Source organism: Pogona vitticeps, chromosome 1 (assembly GCF_051106095.1).
Source record: "Pogona vitticeps strain Pit_001003342236 chromosome 1, PviZW2.1, whole genome shotgun sequence".
Classification (NCBI taxonomy): Eukaryota; Metazoa; Chordata; class Lepidosauria; order Squamata; family Agamidae; genus Pogona; species Pogona vitticeps.
Window position 1 is genome coordinate 74,196,733 of NC_135783.1, and position 22,529 is coordinate 74,219,261.

Below are 22,529 nucleotides of genomic sequence, written 5' to 3' on the forward strand. Positions count from 1 at the left end.
GAGCCTTCAGTTTTGGTCTACAATGAGAAATAAACTAAAGTGAATGGGTGCTCATTCAAGAAAGAGGAAGGAAAGTTGTAGAAAGATCTGTGTTCTGGAGAGATCTGAAGAATCAATATTTGTTTTCCTTTGTGTATATGCAATTTCCCCCACATACATCCCATTTATGTCAAAATATAAATATGGAGGATGATTCAGGAATGAGTGTTATGAGGCACGTTTCTAAGAGTAAACAATAGTGCTATTGAAGTAACAGATGAACATAGAATGTATTATATAAGCATTTCACATACTGGTAAGTTTAACATGTAATTCTAGTTTTAGTTACATTAATGTGTCAATTTTTCAAAATCCATATTTGAAGCATGAAAAAATATGTCTATCAAACATAATGTCAACTGTCTGCACTGGTAATAAAACCATAATCCTACATCCACATACTGAGCATAAGCCTCACTTGGATTCAATCGCTAAAATACTGTCACTTAGCATATTAAGTTGCACTAGAGTACACCCATTGAATGAGTAATTATTTAGTGAGTCAACTCAATGGAATTAAACAAGGAATTGACTCAGTTAACAGGAACCAAAAATTTCCATAACAAACCAAACATTAATAGAATCATCTCATCTTCTACACACATTTTTAAAATTGTATATAAGCATTCTAAGAAATCACATCTAAAAGGATTAGGAAACAAATACTGTAGTATGATTCAAGAGCCACATTCACAAAAATGACAGGCAATATTATCTTTCCAACATATTTATTCTGAGAAAATGAAAGAAGAAGATTTCTCAAGAGGCAAACAATACTGACCTTCATTCCTGGATAAGGTTTCTTTACCCTCTAGTGTTTTATCTGGCATCTCAGAAGAGACCAGTTCAGTGAAACCTGAGGGACATAAAGAAAGGAAATGATTCTCTTACCGGGGCAGTACATTTGAGCAGAAAAATACTTTTCTATAAGTTTAGGATATGATTACAAACAATTTCATGCACTCCTCATCTTCTAAAACATGAATACAGTAATATCATTTGCATTGGCAGCCAAGCAATATAGTTAAGAAATCAACACAAAGTAGTGCAAAGAAGATGCAAAAAAAAAAATTATACAGCAGAAATCTTAAATAAAGTCACAACAAGTTAAATGACTAGAAAAATCAGTGTTTGGTTCATTTAAGGGACAGAAATGCTTTAAGAGTGTAAATATTTTCTTACAGTATGCTTTTTTTAAAAAAAGAAAAGTCTGATTAGCAACTGCTAAACTTCCTTTAAGGTCATTTAATTCATATAGTTGCCTTCATTTGGAAATGACTTGCTAGCACATGACAATAATCCATGAATTTATAATTACCGTATTTTTCGCTCCATAAGACACACCTGACCATAAGACCCACGTAATTATGGAGTTAAAAATACAATACATTGAAGGCAAAAAGGCAGGGGGAAATGACAGGAGATTCTGTCCTTTTCCCTTGCCTTTTTGCCTTCGGAGGTCTGCAACGGCTCCCTCTGATATCAGGGGAAAGTCCTTGAACAACTCCTGTGGGTCCAATCACGGCAGAGGGTGACCCCCAGGAAGAATCCAATGGCTTGGAGGAAGCCCCTGGAGACCTCCTGGGGGTCCCCCGCCACTGCGATCCAACCCCGAGGAGGTCCAAGGGCTTTCCCCCAACATCGGAGGGAGCCCTTGCAGAAGTATATTTGCTCCATAAGATGCACACACTCCCCCCCACTTTTGGGGGGGAAGTGTGTCTTATGCAGCAAAAAATATGGTAATGTCCTTAACAATACCTCTGAAGCTCTAATTCAGAACAAGATAAAAAGGAAAAACAAAGATTTATCTTCAGATTTCAACTGATCAGAGATGGCTTGCAAGCCCCACTGTAAACTGGAAATCTTGTCCTCAGTATTAGCCTTCATGAAGCCTTTTTGTGATACAAGCAAGCATTCTAAGGTAATGTTGGAAGCAGAAAAGTGCACAGAAACCAGGGTTGCCATATCTTCCATTTCCCATTCCTTTAGATTTCAGGATCCAAAGCTGAGACAAAAGTGTGGGCCCTTAAAATGTCACAGGGTATGGTCCTCTGCATAACAATGACAAAATAATATATACAGTAGCTGCTCACATGTTGCAACAGTGGTGGCTCCACTTTTCATAGCAATGCATTCCTATAGGAAACTGCTTTTTGCAAGATGAAAATTTCGCAAGACAGTGCTACTCGCGGAATGAATTCCTTTTGTAAACAAATTATGTTAATCCATTAAGATTAGTGGCTGAAATAGAGAATTTTCCTGCCAATATGAAAGTCTATTTAGAATTATTTAAAGAACAAAAAGTGAGTGGATTAAAAGATTGGTTGGATAAAATGAGATCAAAAGATCAAATGAAACAAAATTTTCAAAATAAGAATATATCATGATTGAATGATATGCAATTAGAAGATGGACTAATGAATGGGCAAAAAGTATAACAAAGGTAAAGAATGTACAAAGTATGAACAATTTCTATTATCATATGAATATATTCAGATAAATGAGTCAGTGAAGGGTGTAGTAAGTAAAATTTATAGACTCCTGCTAGATTTAGAAGAAGAAGAGATCGAGAATGAAGGATTGAAGCTAGCGTGAGAACAATATTTGGGAAAAAGAATAAATGGTGAAGAATGGATGAAAATATGGAAAATGAAGGTTTTGCGATTTACGTTGGTGAGAATAAAAGAAAATTTTTAAAACTAAGTTTAAGATGGTATTTGACACAGATAAAATTGAATAAAATTAACGCTAATTATCTGAATGTCTGTTGGAAATATGAGAAGGAAATTGGTACATACTTTCATATGTGGTGGGAATATGAAAAAGTACAAAAATTTGGGAAATTAATCTTTAAGGAATTAACTGATATATGTGAAAGGGATGTAGAATTTAATCCTGAGATAGCTTTGTTATCAATATTTGTAAATGTGGAATATGATATGATGACTGAAGAGTTGATTACCAATTAATTAACAGCTGCCAGATTAATAATACCCAGGAACTGGAAATCAAAACTTGAATTTCAAATGGTAGAACGGTATAAATGGAATATGGAATATTGCTATAAATGATAAATTAACTTGTAATTTAAAGGTCAAGAAAGGAGAGATAAAAAAATAATGTTATGATATATGGGGCAAATTTATTGAACATGTGCTAACAAAAGGAAAAGGGAAAGTTCCAAATCAGGAATCAATGCAGTTCTGGAGAAGAAGAAGAAAGACAATGGAAGAAGAAGACTACTGCAAGAGGTCCTGACTAGAGTGGCGGGGAACACAATTGATTTATATTTTGGTTTATGTATTTTATGTTGTAGTTTATAATAATAATAATAATAATAATAATTTTAAAAATAAAATGTTGCCTTTACTGCTGGCTGATGTAAATAGTCAGGAGGGCCACATATTCTGTGTTTCTTAATCTTCACTATTGAAAGCACAACTGGTGTCCTTAAGCTGCTGACAGGACCTTCATCCAATGTAGGCATGCTAGATTTATTTCATAGCTTCTGTTCTTTTAAATGGATTTATATCTCAGCCGTTACCCAAACCACAGAGGAAGATTAAAGCGGCATACTCTCTGGGGAACAAGTCCCACTGAAATCTATTTCTGATTTAAAATACAGAGGATTATACTGTCAGCAATCATTTTTGCATTTTTAGCTATAAACTGAGAAAGCTGAATTTGTACGGGTTTTCTATTAAGTAGCCTACTGAATTTAATGAAACCTTAGAACATCATCCTCACTCTTGCCAATATCCCATGACTAATTTTAGAGAGACGTGAAAAGAATGTCAAGAGGCACTTTGCTTAAACTTAAATTAATCTTTGCCTGCCAGAGTACAAGATGGCTATAAAAGTATTGTATTACCAGAAGCATTTGCAACACAACTACTGTAATGTGATTTCTTTAAAACCTTAAATAGATAGACCAATCTATACCTTTCAGAATCTTATTGTGCAGACAAGCTGTGGATGCATTAATTTAGCTCCTTCTCTGCCACTAAAATGTTTGCTGTTCATTTAAGTGGAAAGAATTGGATTCTGAAAACATTTCCCCATTGACTTTATGTAATCCAAAAACATACTTTTCCAAGCTGTAATTAAAAAAAAAAAACTTTACCTAGCTGTAGGAATGGTGGCAATGGCCCACAAGGCCCCCATCAGTGGACCATCTCATCTTCCCCTGGGACCCGCTAAATTTCCCACTACAAGGTCCCTGACAGCCCTGGGAGAAACTATACTAATGTATAACGTCCAAGGGAAGAATCTGAGACACCACAAAGGACAAGAACAATAGAAGGTAGTAAAAGTCCAGGAACTGGGAAAAGACTGGAAAAGGAAGAGCAACCATGTGGTGGAGGAGACATATGGGAGCTTGGACTATAAAAAGAGGCTTAGAAGCAGTGAGAAAAGAGGAAAAAGGAGAGAATGAAGACAAGTCTGTCCAAACAGGAGATAGGGTCAGAGGGAAAGAATGGACCAAGAAGTCTGGGGTGATGCAGTAGAGGGTCCTGAAATTGAATCTTTCACACAAGCTCTAGGAAGAAGTATAATTAATGTAAATTACCATCCTTAGTTTCATATTTCCAGTATCTGCTACTAATGCCAGGCAACTATACAAATGTATATTTTTAAAGATGAAAAAGTTAAAGTTAAAGATAATCAATTGACTCCTTCTAGTCTATTTTAATACTGTGATCCGCTGTTTTAGTGCAAGAACATCTGGGGACCAATGTTTTAGAAGGGTGGGAAGAATACTTTCTTTGCAGCTCTCAACACATTTTCAGCATTTTCTCTGGAAGTTGGAGTGGGGCTGCCTAAGAACAGAGGTAGATGTCCAGTTGCACAACTCTGGATTCTGCCCAAGGGAAGAACAGGTGCTGCTCAGTAGTGGAGCATATTTTGGGAGGTACAAATCCCAGGTTCATTCCCTCACATTTCCAGCTACGGCTGGGAAAGACTGCTGTCTAAATGCATGGAATGTTCCTGATAGTCATGGCACAACAGCCTTTCCCTACAAGATACAAGGGACATGGTGGCGCTGTGGGCTAAACTGCAGAAGCCTGTGCTGCAGGGTCAGAAGACCAGCAGTCGTAAGATCGAATCCACGCGACGGAGTGAGCTCCTGTCGCTTTGTCCCAGCTCCTCGCCAACCTAGCAGTTTGAAAGCATGTAAATGCGAGTACATAAATAGGTACCATCTCAGTGGGAAGGTAAAATGGCGTTCCCTAGTCACGCTGGCCACGTGACAATGGAAATTGTCTTCGGACAGGTGCTGGCTCTATGGCTTGAAAAGCGGGATGAGCACCGCCCCCTAGAGTCGGACACAACTGGACTAAAAAAATGTCAAGGGGAACCTTTACCTTTACCTTTTTTACAAGATACCCTCCTGATATGGACTATAACTAGAACTCACATCATCTCCAACCAGCGTGGCCAACATAATCTAACAAATCTAGCAAAAAGCAAGGGAAAGAGGACAATAATAGGCTTACTGGATCAATGGTCTGCCTGTGTGTAAAACAGCTTCTTATGAAATCTTGTTATCATTTCTTTTGGGTATTTTAAAACCATTTTTAAATTTTTATTTCATTGTGAAAGTTTACAAAGCACCAAAGATGCAAAATAAAAAAATATAAAATATTTTTTTAAAAAACTAAATAATAAAAAAAGAAAAAACGTGAAGCAGAGTGCTAATCTGCACCTGAAGGTTACAAGCAAATGACCAAAGTCTAATAGAGATCAGAGAGCATATTTTCAAAGGATTATAGAACAAGGATATATTTTACAGCTGTTATAATCTTTAAATGAAAACTAAGTTTGGGAAAACTAATTAGAAGAGCAGCCAGCTTTTACATCTCTGATCTCCACTGTTGGCTTATCCATTAATGCCAGCTTTCCTAGCAACTTTCTCATCTCTGCGTATCACAATCATTAATGAGTCTAGTCATTTATTGGAAATAACCACTGCTGGTTACACTATTATTTTGTTAGAGTTTTAAGTAAATTATGACCAATCTTCAGTAGGTTCACATAGTTAGGAAAATAATTATGGTGGATCATTATCAACATTATGAAGGCATACATAAGGAAATGTCAGGCATAAAGGAACTAGCAGTCTATAATTAGCACATAATAGAGTGACATTTTTCAAAGACATTGGCATTTTATATTGAAAGAGTGTTGTAATTCAGTTCATTATATTCTCAATCTAAGTTGGATCTTTCCAGTCTAAAAATACTTCTCCAACATCACCATAATTTTTCAAAGATAATCATACAATGGCAATTACAGTATGTGTAATATATGACATGTTGGTATTTGCTGATAATTGAGAGTAGATGCATAGCTACAGAAAATGAACAGCCATCTGAATGAGACCTGGGTTCAACACATCACACACAAATATGTGCAGTCAGTGTTCAGTGACCAGCAAGTTACAAAGACACAGGGCTTTGTCACTAGAGGGAGTCCTCACCACACACCATTTTAGGCTTGATGTATTCAGTTTTGTAGTACAAGTACACAAAAGGTAAGTGAAAGAATTAGCAAACTACAAATAAAAACTACACACACCTCTGGACGCTTCCACAGAATTTTCTCAGCAAGAAATTCTCATTTACACCAAACATACTACATAGTTTCAAGGAGGGTACACCGGAAGAGCCAAACCAGAAATTAAATAGCATATAGATGTTTAACACCTAGATCTTTTAAGGCAGCAGTGGAAAACTGCAAGATTTAAGAGGCACCCAATCCTTCCCTATATATATATAGCTCCACTGTTGGCAGTGCAGCAGCCCTGGTCTGCTCCATCGTTGGAGGCATTCAACAGAAAATTGGGACAACCATCTGTTAGATCTGTTTTGATTTGGATTCCTGCACTGAGCAGGGGGTTGCACTTGATGACCTTATAGGCCAGGACCCTTTTCAGTGCAATAATTCTATGGTTCTTTGCACTGTTTTATTTGAAAGTTCTAACAAATATGCAACTGATAATTCAGGACAGATTGTGAAATGTACCATGAATAATAATATGAGGCAAAGACTTGACAACAGATTTCTAAGGACTGGCCTTCCCATCTTTTGATTCATCCACCCCAAGGCATCTAGCTGTGGAACTGGACTGGGGGACACAGACATAGCAAATACTATCTTAAACATATTTGCTGAAATTCACAGGCCAAATCTGCTTTAAAAAACTGGCTGTGGGTAAGGTTAATCATCCTCATCTTGCATACAGAGGGGCCAATCTGGATTTATATACTGTACATTCGCTTATGCATAAAAAATAGAAATCTCACAGTTGGATACTACATTTTTAATGGAATATCTGGTTTAACTGTCGGAATCAGACACAAATTTTAGTGGTCTTTCTCCTAGTTAAATAAGCACAAGATTCTAGCCCAAGGGAAAAAAAGTAACATCTCAGTCCTAAAATGTACCAGATCTAAAGACTAGTTTTCAAGTGCATGTAGCTCCATATCCTTAGTTGTGAAAGAGAAAACAAAGTATGAAGGCTCCATTGTACAGTACTTAAAGACTTCTCGATGCCTAGTCTGCATACCTTGTTTCCTCTCAGCTCCAACATGCAAAATGATCTCACCTGCCACTTTGCTCCCATTGCCATCATGATGACAAACACAGTGAGGATTGCAGAAGGACTATGTATTTACTTACTGTATCAATAAAATTCCAACTACAGTATTAACTGTAAACCATGATGAGCATAAGCAAAAGCAGGAGTAAATGTAATAATACAAAACAAATTCCAAAATCCGTGCTGGAGTGACCCTAAAAACGTGTTTGACCAGAAGCAACATCACAGTGGGATAAAAGTAGTATACACAGAAAAGAAACTGGACCTGACTTATAAACCAGTTTAATTTCTCTTTAAAGTACTGTAAACTACTGTGACTCTCATTCCTCAGGCATATTTTTGTTTTTAAAGGGGGAAGTGGAGGGAAATACTCAGGGCTTCAGTCTGAGTTCACCACATTTTGCAGCTGTGCCTCTTTTTGTCAAAAGGCACTTGAAGAAACAATGCCCTAAACTATTATCTACTGTTTAATTGCTGAGATTTTACCCCACTGATAACATAAAACCACATCAGACAAGGCTTGGCAGATAGATGATTGTTACTGGAGTGCTTCTACATTACACAAAGAATAGAATGACTCATAGCTGTTGGACAAAAGATTTTAGGGGATAAATATCAGTCAGGTCATGGTGACACTCAGTCATGTTCTCAAAAAAGTATTGTGCACTGATCCTTATGCACATCTAATTCCAAACTAGTTTTAAGAACTGGCGCTCTTAGTGTATATTTCCTTGGCTCTCTTCTGCCATTAGGAAACAGAACATATGGGAAGGAACAGTGGGGTACACATTGCCTTGATGGGAAAAGTCCTTGTGAAGCCATAATTGCACTTACCTAAAGGTGTTACATGTAAAATCAATGTATTAACAGCCTCAATGTAGATCATTTCCATGAATGTGAGGAAAAAACAGTGATAAGAGGCTGTGGGTTATGCAAACATTCCACCTTTTCCAGAACATTTTCTGCTTCATGATGTCTACTAGAGATGGGGGTATTCACATCTGTATACAAATACCCCCTACAGGAGGAGATAGAGAGGATTCAGCTCCCCTGGGGCCAGACAGTCCATTCACCATTCTGCTGCTGCCGCGGGCTCCATGCTCCCTTCCTATTGCTCCAGAGCTCACAGTGGATTAGCCACTCCTGGCAGGAGGCGGGATGACAAGTCTCTCTGCCAGGTCGAAGAGTGGCTAATCCATCGCGAGCTCCGGAGCAATAGGAACGGAACCCGTAGCCCGTGTCAGCAGCAGAATGGTGAGTGGATGGTCTGGCCCCAGGGGGCCAAACCCTCGTTATCTCCACCTGTGTGAAATACCTTCATCTCTAATGTCTACACATACCTTGTATGTCACCATTATATAACACATAGAGCAGATATTTGTCAAGGTATCAGCCTGAAATGCAAGCTCAGTATCTCTGTTAGTATCTCAGATATCTCAGATCCCTTAGTATCTGAGAGTATCTCAGGTCTACATGCAGTAGATCATCCTGTCCTTAATATTAAACCTTTCATTAAAGAATGTGAGAAAATAAATACAATATAAATAGGATTTTTTCCCAAAAATTATTGCTTTATTTGATCTTACTGCTTTATGCTGAGCAACATGCATTTTACATAGCCTATTCAGGGTAAGGGCCATAACAAGCCCTTTTGGAACTGAGGTCATCTATTCCACCCCCTCTGCCCAAAGGCATTAGGATGCATCCTATCCCATGAAAAAAAGGAGAAAAACAATGTAGTATCTTCCCTAAAAGAAAGGTTTAGCTTTTTTTAAAAAAGGAAGTGAACATGGCTAGGCAATGTTGCCATTTATTTTCTACATGCTGGCAGATTCACCTTTAGAATTCAGCATCCTCTAAATTTGGGTGTCCTGGGTCAAAAAACCCCACTTGCTCCACATTCTTTGACTGTTTAGAATTGTGTTACCCAACTTCTTAAAAGTCATCACCCCCTTTTATAATAGCCAGGCAACCTTTGACACCCCACCCATTTTTAATGGGGTAAAGGCATCCATTCTCAGAAAGTAGAGGCTTCTTTCTCCCTCAAAGGGCCCATTTCTCATACATATGTGCAGACATTAACTTTAATATTCTACTCCAAAAGACAGAAATGATTTAACAAGGGCTACTACACATATCAGGGATGTGGTGGTGCTGCGAGTTAAACCGCAGAAGCCTCTGTGCTGCTAGGTCAGAAGACCAGCAGTCGTAAGATCGTATCCATGCGACGGAATGAGCTCCATAGGTAGCTTCATTAACAGGTATTTCATGTCAATTAAAAGTGCTTGAGATGTCTGTTACTGCCTAGGGTGATCAGGACATTTATCATTAGACATTAGACAATTAGGGACAGAATTAATAAGTGACCTTCTAGTATCCAGTTCAAATTGCTCTACTGTAAAAGTTGACAGCTTCCTTATTGCCAGGAATGCTAAGGGCTCATATTGTCAGTATTGTTAGCACATGACACACTGACATTTTCCTTAAGGGGTATATAAACACAGAATAGGTGTTCTCTAGAAAAGTCTCCAAATTAGTTTACTTCTATGCAACCCTAACTGAACAAAGTCGCATTTAACACAGCAATAGACAAGTGTGAACACATTATGTAATGCAATACTATATTAATAAACACTCCATATAGTCTTGCCAAAGCACTTCAGGGTAGGTCCCCTTTAAACATGATGACTCATGTGCACAACAGTGCAGTTAAAACTCAATCATCAGGAACAGTGTGGGTCTGAGCCAATGATCCATATGGGGGGAAGCATTATAACCAGGGAGGTGAGATCATATTATATTGCCATAACCATATGTAGGAAAAGCCTCATTTCATTCAGATATTGTTCCCTCTTTGATTAGAAAATAGCAAAAACTTCTGCTTCTTAAGGGGGTGAAAGACAAGCATCAACATAAACATATTAAATAATAGTGTATTTTTAAACCCCCTTTCTTATGATGCAAAAGTCATCTACAGAAAGACAAACAGAACAGACAAATGAAATATGTACTAAAGGTTAAAAAAAAAGAAACAAAAAAACGAAAGTACAAAGTTAAGACTGACAACACAGATATGATGGCAACTGACCATTTTCAGGAGCTCAACATATACCCTTCTGTTTTGCAGCAAAAAAACCTTCTTTACCTGTGCATTCATTTTTTCTCGTTATGGAAAATCAGGGTGAAAAGAGTTTGGGTTCTTTGCAGAACTTCAGCACAGCACATGCTTCTTTCCACAACAGCAAGCTTCAGAAGAAAGACAGCAGAGAGAGACTGTAACCTACAGAGCTCAGTCTCCATAGTAATTGTGGCTTGTGGAAATTTTTCTGCTGAATCTGCAGCCTGCTAACAGCCGCAGCGATGAACTATAACATAGAAGGTTGCTATTCTGCCAAGAACTGTCATTTTTTTCAAGCTTTTCTCATGTAGAAGCCTCTAATCATCTACTAAGTTGAAATGATCTCCATTTCCCAAACATGGTGGGTTAAAATGCATGCATGCTTCCATTTCAAATCAACTAAATGTAACTTTGAAAATAGTTCAAATTTCCAGTACAAAAAATTAGTATGAACACTGAAGACTAAATCCAATTGTTAACCTCAATTACAGAGCTCCCTAAAATCAATGCAAAATGCAAAACAGTTGATTTTAAAAGTCTCATTTGTTCAATGGGTCTACTTCAGTTGAGACTAGCAACTGGATTTATCCCATACTTTCTGCTAACTTCCAGACTATTTTTTCCACCTAATGAGTATGAGCTTCAAAAAGAAAGAGGACAAACGTATATAATTTATACCACCAATGTTCTGCACATTTAATCTATTTATGTCCCAAACATATGCTCTCTCAAATACAGAGGCCAGACTTTATATTCATTATACCACAATGAGAACTCTAAATTTTCAAAGTTGCTGATGTTTTTACAAAGATCAATAAGCACTGACTGCCAATGAAAATAATATTAATAAGTTATAATTTTAATGCAGAAATATTGTTTCAACAGGTATTAGAAGGAAGAATAAACAGAAAACCCAAATCACCAACTTCCTGCCTGACAATAGGCCAGAATTGAATCAGTTAGTCTAAGGGATAGGTTTGTCACCTGTTTCTTCAAAGAATGAACAAGTTGGAAGTCTAATATAGGTGGCACCTAAATGAACCAATGGTTTACAGCAGTGATGGGAAATTCTCAAGTTCTGAAGGCCAGTCCACCATATCCTTCCTATGCCCCCATGAGTTGTACTTTTGGGTCTATGCTTTGGTGGTGTTGGCAGATCAGTGGGCCTGAAAAGGCTTTACAGGGGCACACTGGATTCCTGGCAGAGGTACACGCCACCCACCAGTGTTTCTTACTGTGGCTTACATGTTTTGTTGCCTTGAGGGTGTTTATCTAAGAGAATACAGTTGTACTAGTCACAATAGGAGTCAGCTTGCCAGCCCTAATACTGTACTGGCAAATCCTCCATTTGGCAGCCCCAATATTCACCCTACCCTCAGGACACTATTCTCCTTCTTTCTGTTCCTCCCCTACCAGAGAGTGGATACTACTGTAGTCACAGACACTGCATGCAACAGCTCTAAAAAGTCAATCCAATAAATTCTTAGAATCCTGCAATAGACCCACATTTCAAACACTTCTCTTTTTGTTCCAAGTAGCCTGTGTTAAAGCCCACATTTCCATATCATATAGCTGAAACCTTCTCTCAAACATCCATCAAGTTCTTAAGCTTGGCCATAAAGTATTTTCACGTACAAAATCGAATCAATACGCTTTTCTTTGGAACAGGAATAGAATCTGTAATAATTGGGAAGAACTGCAGTATTTCAGACTGTTGAACTCCCAATTCCCATCATGTAGCCACTGGTCAAGCTGGCTGGGTCTGATAGCCAGTGAAGCTGCTTGACATATTGAGAATCTTGAGCAAGGGTGTGCCCTCCAGATGTTCGTTTTAACTGCAGTTCCCAGCATTTCTCACCATTAGCTATGCTGACTACAGCTGATGGAAGCTGCAACCTGATGACATCTGGAGGGCCACACTCTTCCCAGTCTAGCCCAGTGTGATTCTGAACATCTCAAGATCCATTTTTGTACAGCATTATGCAGTGTTACTGCCTAGCGCTGAAAAGACACTGCTCTTCCTGCTACTGTCTCTTTCCTTCTTAGCCATTCTTATTTGTCTCAAGTTTTCTCTTTCTCTGTGCAACAGCTTAAATATAAGGTTATATTACAAAATAGTTTGAAGCATTATTAGAAGTTAACAAAAATTTGCACTAAGGAAAAAAACTTTCTTAATTAGATAGAAAAGATGTGAGAAAAATCATATGCCTTGATAAAATCTGGGAAAATATTTTCCAGAAACCTCTAGTGCACTGGTTCCCAACTCTGAGTCTAGAACTAAAACTAAAACTGCCAGAAGCCTTCACCACTAGCTGAGTTGACCAGGAGTTCTAGGAGTTGTAGTCCAAGAACATATGGGGACCCAAGGTTAGGAGCCACTACTCCAATGGGAAAAAAAATCCAAGCTCTAGAAAAGTTGGGTATGGTTTTTGCCTTTCTGTTCCACATTCCCTATGCATGAACAAGATACCCTTTACTAGGGTGAGGCAACTGAGATTATTCCCCAGAGTTTGGTATTTAGAGGGCACACCCCTTCCCCAGACTTCCGGGATTGGTTTGGCATGCTCGCATACCACTGCAAGAAAGAGAGAGCAGTAGATCAGGCCTTTGAGTTGAATTTTAGGGGAGATGGCTAGTAGACCAGGATGCCAAAGTCAAATACTGTACAGGAAAAGTGGTGTGTATACCAGGTCCTATTAAAGCAGTAAAGGCAAACAAGGCCTTTGTGCTAGATGTACATTAATTAATATTTATGGTATGATAAAATGGATGAATAGCTTAGTGAGCTAAGTATCTGGCTGAAAAGCTGGAGGTTGGAAATTTGATTCCCCACTGTGGCTCCTGGGAGATGAACCAACCTGTATAGTCTTGGGGAACCTGCACATTCCCAGAGAGCCTCCAGAAGGAAATGGTAACCATTTCTGTAGTCTGTACCCAGAAAAGGGTCACCGTAACTCAAAACTGACTTGATGTAATGTAGAAAGAAAATGTACAAATATACACCGCCCTGGTTGAATATCAGGGTATTTTCCATAGTGCAGCAGCAACAACACAAGCCATGCAGTCCTTGAACACAATCACCATCCTAAAAGAAACCATATGCTTTGATATTAGGAGACTGAGGTACAGTGGTGCCTCAAGTTACGAACTTAATTGGCTCCAGAACTCCGGTCGTAACTCGAAATGGTTGTAAGTCAAAGCACCATTTCCCATAGGAATGCACTGAAATGCAATTAATCCGTTCAGGTCGAAGGAAAAAAAATCACACACACACACACAAAAACCAAACCCCACACAACACTGCAAGACTCATCGGAAATGCGATTAATCCGTTCTGGCTGAGGGAAAAATAAAAATAAAAGCAAACAAACCCATGAAAGACCCTTCGGAAATGCAAAAAAAGCAAAGCAAAAGGCAAACAAACCATACAAGAACCTTCAGAAAAGCAAAGCAAAAAGCAAACAGACCCTGCAAGACCCACTAGAAATGGGGGAGAACCCCAAAAAACAAACAAACCCTGCAAGATCCATCACAGCATAGAAACATAATCCCACCACCCACCCAAACCACACTGCAAAACCCACCCGGAACAGTTGTAAAAAGTAGAAAGCAGCACCTTACCAGGCAGTCTGAAGCCTCCTCCAATCACACATTTTCTAACTGCTGGGGTGAAAGAGCTACAAAGAAGCAGCCTCTTCGCCTACCAACAGTTAGCAATTTGAATTCCCTGCCTTTTTCCCCCTGCCTTTTTTCTGGTTGTAACTTGAAGCTCCAGCTGCAAATAGAAGCAAAATTTTGCAGCGGCAGCTGGTCGTAACTCGAAATGGTCATATGTCAGGACGTTCAATAAGTTGAGGCAGCACTGTACTAAATGACTGGCAGCTCTTTTGTTTGGGACATTCTAATCGACATTGTTGCAGGTGAAATCTGAAACCTGAACAGATTCTGTAGTTCCCATTTTGGAACTTGCTTTAAACTACCAACTTTGGCCACACGTTTGATCATGGTTTCTGGAACCTCACGGTAGAATTGTGAACTGAGGACAAAATGTGTGTGTGCTTGTGTGTATAAAACACACTTTTGATTTGTTTTGCTAGCTCTCACAGTGCTGCTGGTTCCCTGTGGAGAACATGAGATGCTAAGTAAGGTATTTAGTGCTATAATTACCTCTTGTATTACCTTCATGTCATGAATTACAAAGTTGACTGGAGGAAGCATTTTGCACCGCTTTTCTTGGGTGCCAAAATTGCTAGTTATGGCTCTGCAAGAGCATCAGCTGCCTCACAACAACTGTTAATATAAACACTGGGACTATAAATCCTGAAAGCCCCTTTATGCAGTCCAGGCCACAGTTGTGCACCTAAGATATGTTGGCTTAGCTCTTCCCACAAATGGGAAACATATGAGCTAGATCTAACATGTCTCTGAAAATGCCACACTTTAATGTTCTTTACTGTGGAACTCTTGTTACTAAAGAAATTTCTAGTCTAGTTAAGATTTTATGATTATACATGACCTTTGGGGGCTATTTCTAGAGCTGAAATATTTTAGAAATAAAAAAATAATTAATTATAAAGATTGGAAAATTTCAAATATTGAGTGGGAGGCAAAAATAAACATAAAAGTGTGTAAGATTGGGAAATATTCAAAGGTGATATAATACAAAAGGCAAAATCTGTTGGCATAAGAGAAACATTAAATTTAAACTCATGGATACTTGCTTATTCCCACTTTTCAGGCTCCGAGAATGGCTAGGGTCATGAAAAGATTTTCCCCAATATTTCATACATACTCCTTCCTCAGAGTGAATAATATTTCCAGAATTAATTTTTAAAAGCACATATTATTGACAAATAAAATAAACATTAGCTGGCTGGGCAACTCAGTAATTTATTTATTATTTATTTATTTACATTTTTTATCCTGCATTTCTTCTTAAAAAGGACCCAAGGTAGCTTACAACAATTAAAAAACAGTATTTAACCTAATAATAATGAGTATACAATACTAAAAGGCTCAATGAATGCAATATAAAAAAAACATAAGCAATACCAAAACACATTCAATGCAGTAAGATACAATAATCCATTTTTAAAAAGCATTTGGTGGTCATTCACTCAGGGAAAGTTTGTCTGAAGAGTCTTTGCCTGCTTGCAGAAGGACAGCGATGACGGGGCCAGCCTATCTGGGGCGTTCCAGAGTCTTGGAGCAGCAAAAGACAATGCCCTCTCCCGAGTGCTCACCAAACATACTTGTGAAGGTTGTGGGACTGAGACAAAGATCTTAAGACTTGAGCAGGCTCATAAAGAGATATGTGGTCCTTGAGAAAGCTTTAAGTATCTGGCAGCAGAGCTAGAGGTTGGGAGTTTCATTCCCCACTGTGCCTCCAACAAGTAGAGCCAGCCTGGGTAGCTTTGGAAAAGCTGGCGAACCCAGAGGAAGGAAATGGTAAACTTCTGAATATTATCTACCTGGAAAACCCTGAAAAGCATCACCCTAAGTCAGAATAGACCTGATGGGACATTATTATTAAATAAAACATTGCTTCTTCTGTGAACTTTTTAATTCTTCCCACAGGCAGCCCATGCTATTATAATCCTGAAAGCCAAACCAAAGGCCCGAATGAACTAACAGTCTCAGTCACAATGCCATTCCTTTGATTAGGCTGAATGCTCTAGTAGTTCTTTAAAAGAAAAGCTATTAGAAAATATTTACTTTCACAAAGGGTCAGGGGAAAACTTAAATTTTCCACAAGGATGTTTCACTTCTCCCTCCAGAAGGATAGTTCTATAGTTAAACATGTAGTTATTTTAAAAAACAAATTAAAATATTTTGCATCAGCTTTTTAAGACTCACTTTAAAAGATTCCAGCCAAATACTTAATATATATTGAAATTGCACAGTATAATTCTGTAAAGTCAAAAGGGGGCTGGAAGATTTTACTAGCATAACAATAGTAGCTGATACTTTCAAATAGCAACAATAGAACTGAGCAAATCATTCATTCCGGTAACGGGTTCTGAATAGGTAGCAAGCAGAGCTTGGAAATGTTACTGTGAAAAGCAATAGATTACTTGTTAGCCATTAGTTTTCACATGTAATATGATATTCACAAATAACAAATAATGTGATGTGATATTGATGGCATTACCATCAAGGTCATTTAAAAAAAAACCCACTAAAAATCCCACCTTTCTTCCCAAAGTAACATTTCTGCAATAATGAATCGACATTACTCATCATGAGAGAATCCTAACGTATCTCCTTTTAGTTAAAATGTTTAGAAGTAGTTATGATAAAGGAATAATGAGCAAGGTGATTAATTTTCACATGGTATTTTTCAAACTCAAGCAATATTTGTTTGGTGAGCTACATCTGGACAGCCTGATAAATAAGCTAGTACATGCCTGGATGCTATGTTGTTTTGTGCATACGGAACTGTCATTTTAATCAAGTGAACAGAGATGACCTTGTGAGTGAGGGCAGCTCTATGGGGCACACATCAGGGATTCTAAAAGAGATACTGTGAAGTTCTGTTATCTGCAGTTTCCACTGACAGTCATACATATCCTTTTCAGTGAAAACGTGTTCTAGATATGACAGCACCAAAACCATAAAGAAATCTAGGTATTCAGAAAATGGGGCATAAAAACATGGTAGGTTTCCAGGGTTTTCTAGGTAGAGAAGTAGTTTACCATTCATTCCCTTCTTCTGAGGGTGTCCTGGGCTTGCTTGTGCAGCTTGCCCAAGACCACACAGGTTAGCTCTTCTCTCAGAAGGCATAGTGGGGAATCAGACTCCCAACCTCTGGCTCTGTAGCCAGATACCTAACCACTATATAGCACACATCCTTCTCAATGAAAAGTGTGGTGCAATTTTGAGTCACACTCAATGTAGGGAACTGCTTTTACTGCCTTCAGAATGGGAATGATTTTAGACAATCAGTTCTTGTGTAGAATATTTACTCATTATTACTTTTATCACTATAAACCCCCACTTTGAAAACATGCATGCTCCTGATCCAACTCAGGTCTACAAGGTGAACCAATGCACAAATATCTGTTGATATTCAAGGATGAACAAAGGCAAAAGTACATCCTGAAGTGAAAAAAAGACTTCACACATTCCTAGAATTTACTGATCTCAGACAGAATAAGACACAAAAATTAATCCTACAGGATTAATGTGTTTCAAAGGGCCATTTATTTTAATCACAAAGGTTATTTTAATCACAAAAAGCACAACAAAGTAAAACATTATAAATTAATTGATGAATTAAAAAACAAAAAGTTTTTGCTTCTAAACACGCAAAGAAAAAAAAAGCAAAGCCCCATCCAAAATAAAATCTAAACTTATCTAGTAAATTTTATGAGCTTTGTGCACATACATGTACACGTATCACTGATAAACCAAATATAAATATGAGTGAAGTGGAATTTTACGAACAGTTGTTCAGCTAGATCTCAATTAATTCTATAGGTTTAGGCTGTATTACTTAGCTGGTGTCAAGACCAGTATACAACTTAATGTTTGCCAACAGATGCAAGATTAAACTCAAAATCCTGTGGGGATAAGCTTAAACATTTAAGAGACCATATTTCTGTATAGTTACTTCCCACATGGCTTTTTCAGTCAAACAAGAACGTCTGCAAAATCTATGAACAACTTCTCCAAGTATCTATTTGTAGGACTGCCAAGCCATGCTCTATGTATGTGTAACATCCTTGCGTGTTACATTTTTCCAGTCTAAATCAATCTAGACCCCATGCTGACACACATACTGAAAAAAAAACCCTAGAGAATGTTACAACATGTGCTTACTAGAAATGGGGGAAATTCTTTCATTTTTGGTTGTTGTGGGTTTTCCGGGCTGTTTGGCTGTGTCCTTAACGTTTTCTTCCTAACGTTTCGCCAGTCGCTGTGGCCAGCATCTTCAGAGGACAGAAGTCAGAACTCTTTTCTGTGCTCTATTGCAGTTTGTTGGGTAGTTGAGTACTTATAGCTGTGGGAACACCTTTTGTCCTTTTTAGGAGATTGGGTGATTATGGTGATCAGCATGTTTTTGTTGTGGGTGTATTGTTGTGATAAGGGGGAGAGATTACCTTTCACTATGATTGATGTTGTGGCGTTCAGCCTCGTTCACCCTCGTGCCCCTTGCTTGGCCATCAAGACTCAGAGCACACGAAGGCAAACAATCCCCTCTTTTACACTGCTGCCACCAGGTGATCACTAAGTCACCATTACTTCAGGAAGATGAAGATTCAGATCCACACTTCAAAGTCATTTAAATATAACTTTTATTTATTGATTACAGAAATCAATAGTGATTAATGAATATCTTCTTTAGGTAAATTTATTACTAACAACAATCTTCTACTAGATAATACACTCCTAACTCTAATCCCACCTCAGATTTCTCCACACTCTATCCCCTTCTCCCCTCTCACTCTACTCATCCTCTGACTCCGACTCTGACTCTTACTGACTGACTCTTTCCCTCTCAGGCTCCACCTCTTATAACCTCTCTCTTGGCTCTGCCTCTCAGCCACATGAATATGCACGAACAATTAACATAACAGAACATGAACCATTAACATAATAAAGGGGAATGCTACAGATGGGTGTCATTAGCTGATCTTTTGTATGCAGTGATCACTGGTCCTTGTGGCTGGGTAGAGTTTGTTGACCTTTTGCAGGCTGTATTTTTCAGAGCTGGGAGCCAGGCTTTGTTGAGTTTTAAAATTTCTTCTTTTTTGTTGAAGCTGTGCTGGTGTTTGTGGATTTCAATGGCTTCCCTGTGCAGTCTAACATAATGATTGCTGCTGTTGTCCAGTACTTCAGTATTTTGAAATAGAATTTCATGTCCAGCTTGTTTTAGGACATGTTCAGCTACTGCCAATTTTTCCAGTTTAGTCTGCAGTGTCTCTCATGTTCTTTGATTCTGGTGCAAACGCTACATTTTGTGGTTCCAATATACAGTATACCTGTCCACAACTGCAAGGTATCCAGATTACTCCTGCAGTGGTGACGGGGTCCCTTTTGTCCTCTGCTGACCGTACATTTGTTGTATTTTTGTGGTGGGCCTGAATACTGTTTGTAGGTTGTTGTTTTTTAAAAATTTTCCTACGGGCAAATGGCTATGCCAAGAATGAAATCAAAAGAGCCAGCAAACCAAGAAAATGACATGAAACTGAAGAGGAGAAACAGCCACCCACAAAAAGTATTTCTGCCATACATCAAAGGGGTCACAGACCACATGGGTCAACTTTGGAAAAAAGGTATACTGGATACCTTGCATGAAATTCTATTTAAAAATACTGAAGTACTGGACAACACCAGCAATCATTATGTTAGACTGCACAGGGAAGCCATTGAAATCCACAATGTATTTTAAAAATACAGTACATGTGAATTTTTGTCTAGAATTAAGCATACAAACATGCAACTGTAACTTCCTTCCAGTTCCATGATGATGGTGATTATGTGATTAAATGATGTACATGTTGTAACTTCCAAAACTAAACCAGGGAAACAAAAAATATAACTATCTATGTCTGTTGGACCACACCTATGTAACAATGCAAATTTAAACTTCTGCTTCACCTTGTACCTGGAAGTAGCCTGATAAGTTTCAGCAGTTCACAGGATGCTTAACACAAAACAACAGATGTGCAATGATCACAAATGCCCATTCATTTCCTTTGTGTCAGCAAATACAAGCAGTCACTAATTAAGAATCTTTATCTATTGGGTACAAAAAGGAAGTGTGCATATTTTCCTGATCATTTCACCATAACAATAGACAATGTCACAGGAAACCAGCAATCTGCTTCCCTGCAACTTACAAGGAAGTAAAAGTGTCTTAGCAATACTATGTTTTATTAATTTGATATTTTACTAATTTAAATACATCTTTGGAGATACTTCAAAAACTATGGAACTTCAAGAAATAGTTTCAGATTACACTTTCCTTTCTATTCTGGTGGCAGGGCTCATCCACTTTCTCCATCCAGTGTATATTGCTAGTCACTACCAAAAAAACAGCCACCTCAACCACCTTTACCTTCACTAGTGTCTTTCTTCTATAGCTGTTTAAACACCGCCATAGGGATGAGTTTGCACTGCCCCCTTTAAAATGTAATAACTCTTTTGGTGAAACATATACCCATAGGCCATATTATTTTTTTGACACAACTTTGACTATGTGTCTCAGCATTAATAATTACTACATGTGGCATAATATTTTGTGACTGCTATTTTTCAGAAAATAACAAAATTTGTAAATCAAAAAGAAGTTTATTTTTTAAAAAACATAAAAGAGTAAGGACAAGCTGTTAGGTTCTTATCATACGGCTGAAATCTTATGTACTTTACTTTTTATTTCTTTATAGTTTAAATATAGAGAGTTCTTTATATGTATGTATAGATGGATACTTGCTTTTATAAACTTCCAGTGTAAACATACTATTCAACAGTTCTTACCAGAACGCCCCCCAGCACTACTCTAAACTACCTTATAGCTCCCTCTCAAACTCATAGTTCCCTCCATAAGCCTCATTGTTCTTTATGCCCTTGACTCAAACACAAACTAAATCTAAAGCTGCTCTATTGACCATGGGCAATCAAATTCCAGTCATTCCCCTTACACACCAATACTCATCTAAATGCAGAGGGGTGGGTTGGAAGGGCCATTGGGTCCAATCCCCAGCTCAATGTAGGAATACAAACCAGCTGGTTATCTTAATTTTTCTTGAATGCCTCCAGTGTTAGAGCATCCACCACCTCTCAAGGTAATTGGTTCCATTGCTGTACTGCTCTAACTGATATTTAACCAAAATCTGTTTTCCGGTAACTTGAGCCCATTGTTCTGTGTTCTTCAACTCCAAGGTAATTGAGAAGAGATCCTACCCCTCCTCTGTATGACAGCCTTTCAAGTATTTGAAAAGTTGATCATGTCTCACTCTCAAGGCTAAACATGCCCAGTTCTTTCAGTTTTTCCTCATAATCAGGGGGTTTCCAGCCTCCTGATCAACCTTGTTGCCCTCCTCAGAACTTGTTTAAATTTGTCAGCATCCTTCTTGAAGTGTGGTGTCCAGACCTGGACACAGTATTCAAGATGAGGCCTAACCAGTGCTGAATAAAGGGGAACGAATACCTCACAGGATCTGAAAACTATACAGTGGTGCCTCGCATAACGAGCACCCCGTTTAACAACGAATCCACATAGCGATGTGGATTTTGCGATTGCAAAAGCGATTGCATTGCGATGTTCTGAATGGGAAAACATCGCATTGCGATGATCTGTAAGCATTTCGCTTACCGATCTTCGCATTGCGATGTTTTAGAAACAGCTGATCGGCTGTTCCAAAATGGCCACCAGAAGAAAAAAATGGCCACCCGCAGCATTTTCACACCCTTTCCCTCGCATACCGGGCGGCGAAAATGGCGGCCGTATGGGGGATTTCTGCATAGCGGTGAGTTTATCCCCCATAGGAACGCATTGAAGGGGTTTCAATGCGTTCCTATGGGGTTTTTTGTTTCGGATAGCGACGATTCCGGATAGCGACGATTTATCTGGAACGGATTATCATCGCTATGCGGGGCACCACTGTACTTCTGTTAATGCAGCCTAAAATAGCATTTGCCTTTTTTTGTACCCACATCACACTGCTGGCTCATATTCAACTTGCAATCTACAATGATTCCAAAATCCTTCTCACTTACAGAGAGAATATTCAGAAGTGGTTTATCATTCCCTTCTGGGTGCGC

General features: G+C 38.4%; 2 protein-coding genes across 5 annotated transcripts in view; one reads left to right on the top strand and one right to left on the bottom strand.

The window, feature by feature from the left end:
- Positions 1-22,529, bottom strand: part of PLEKHG1 (pleckstrin homology and RhoGEF domain containing G1) — a 164,259-nt gene that overhangs the window by 120,438 nt on the left and 21,292 nt on the right. For all 4 annotated transcript variants that reach the window (XM_020806764.3, XM_072995271.2, XM_078383260.1 and 1 more), the window contains one exon: positions 821-895. In XM_020806764.3, the coding sequence (XP_020662423.3) occupies positions 821-895 (75 nt within the window). Of the gene's footprint in view, positions 1-820; positions 896-22,529 lie in introns of those variants that run through there.
- The window catches only part of KATNA1 (katanin catalytic subunit A1), a 450,967-nt gene that overhangs the window by 7,881 nt on the left and 420,557 nt on the right, over positions 1-22,529 (top strand). The window lies entirely within an intron of this gene.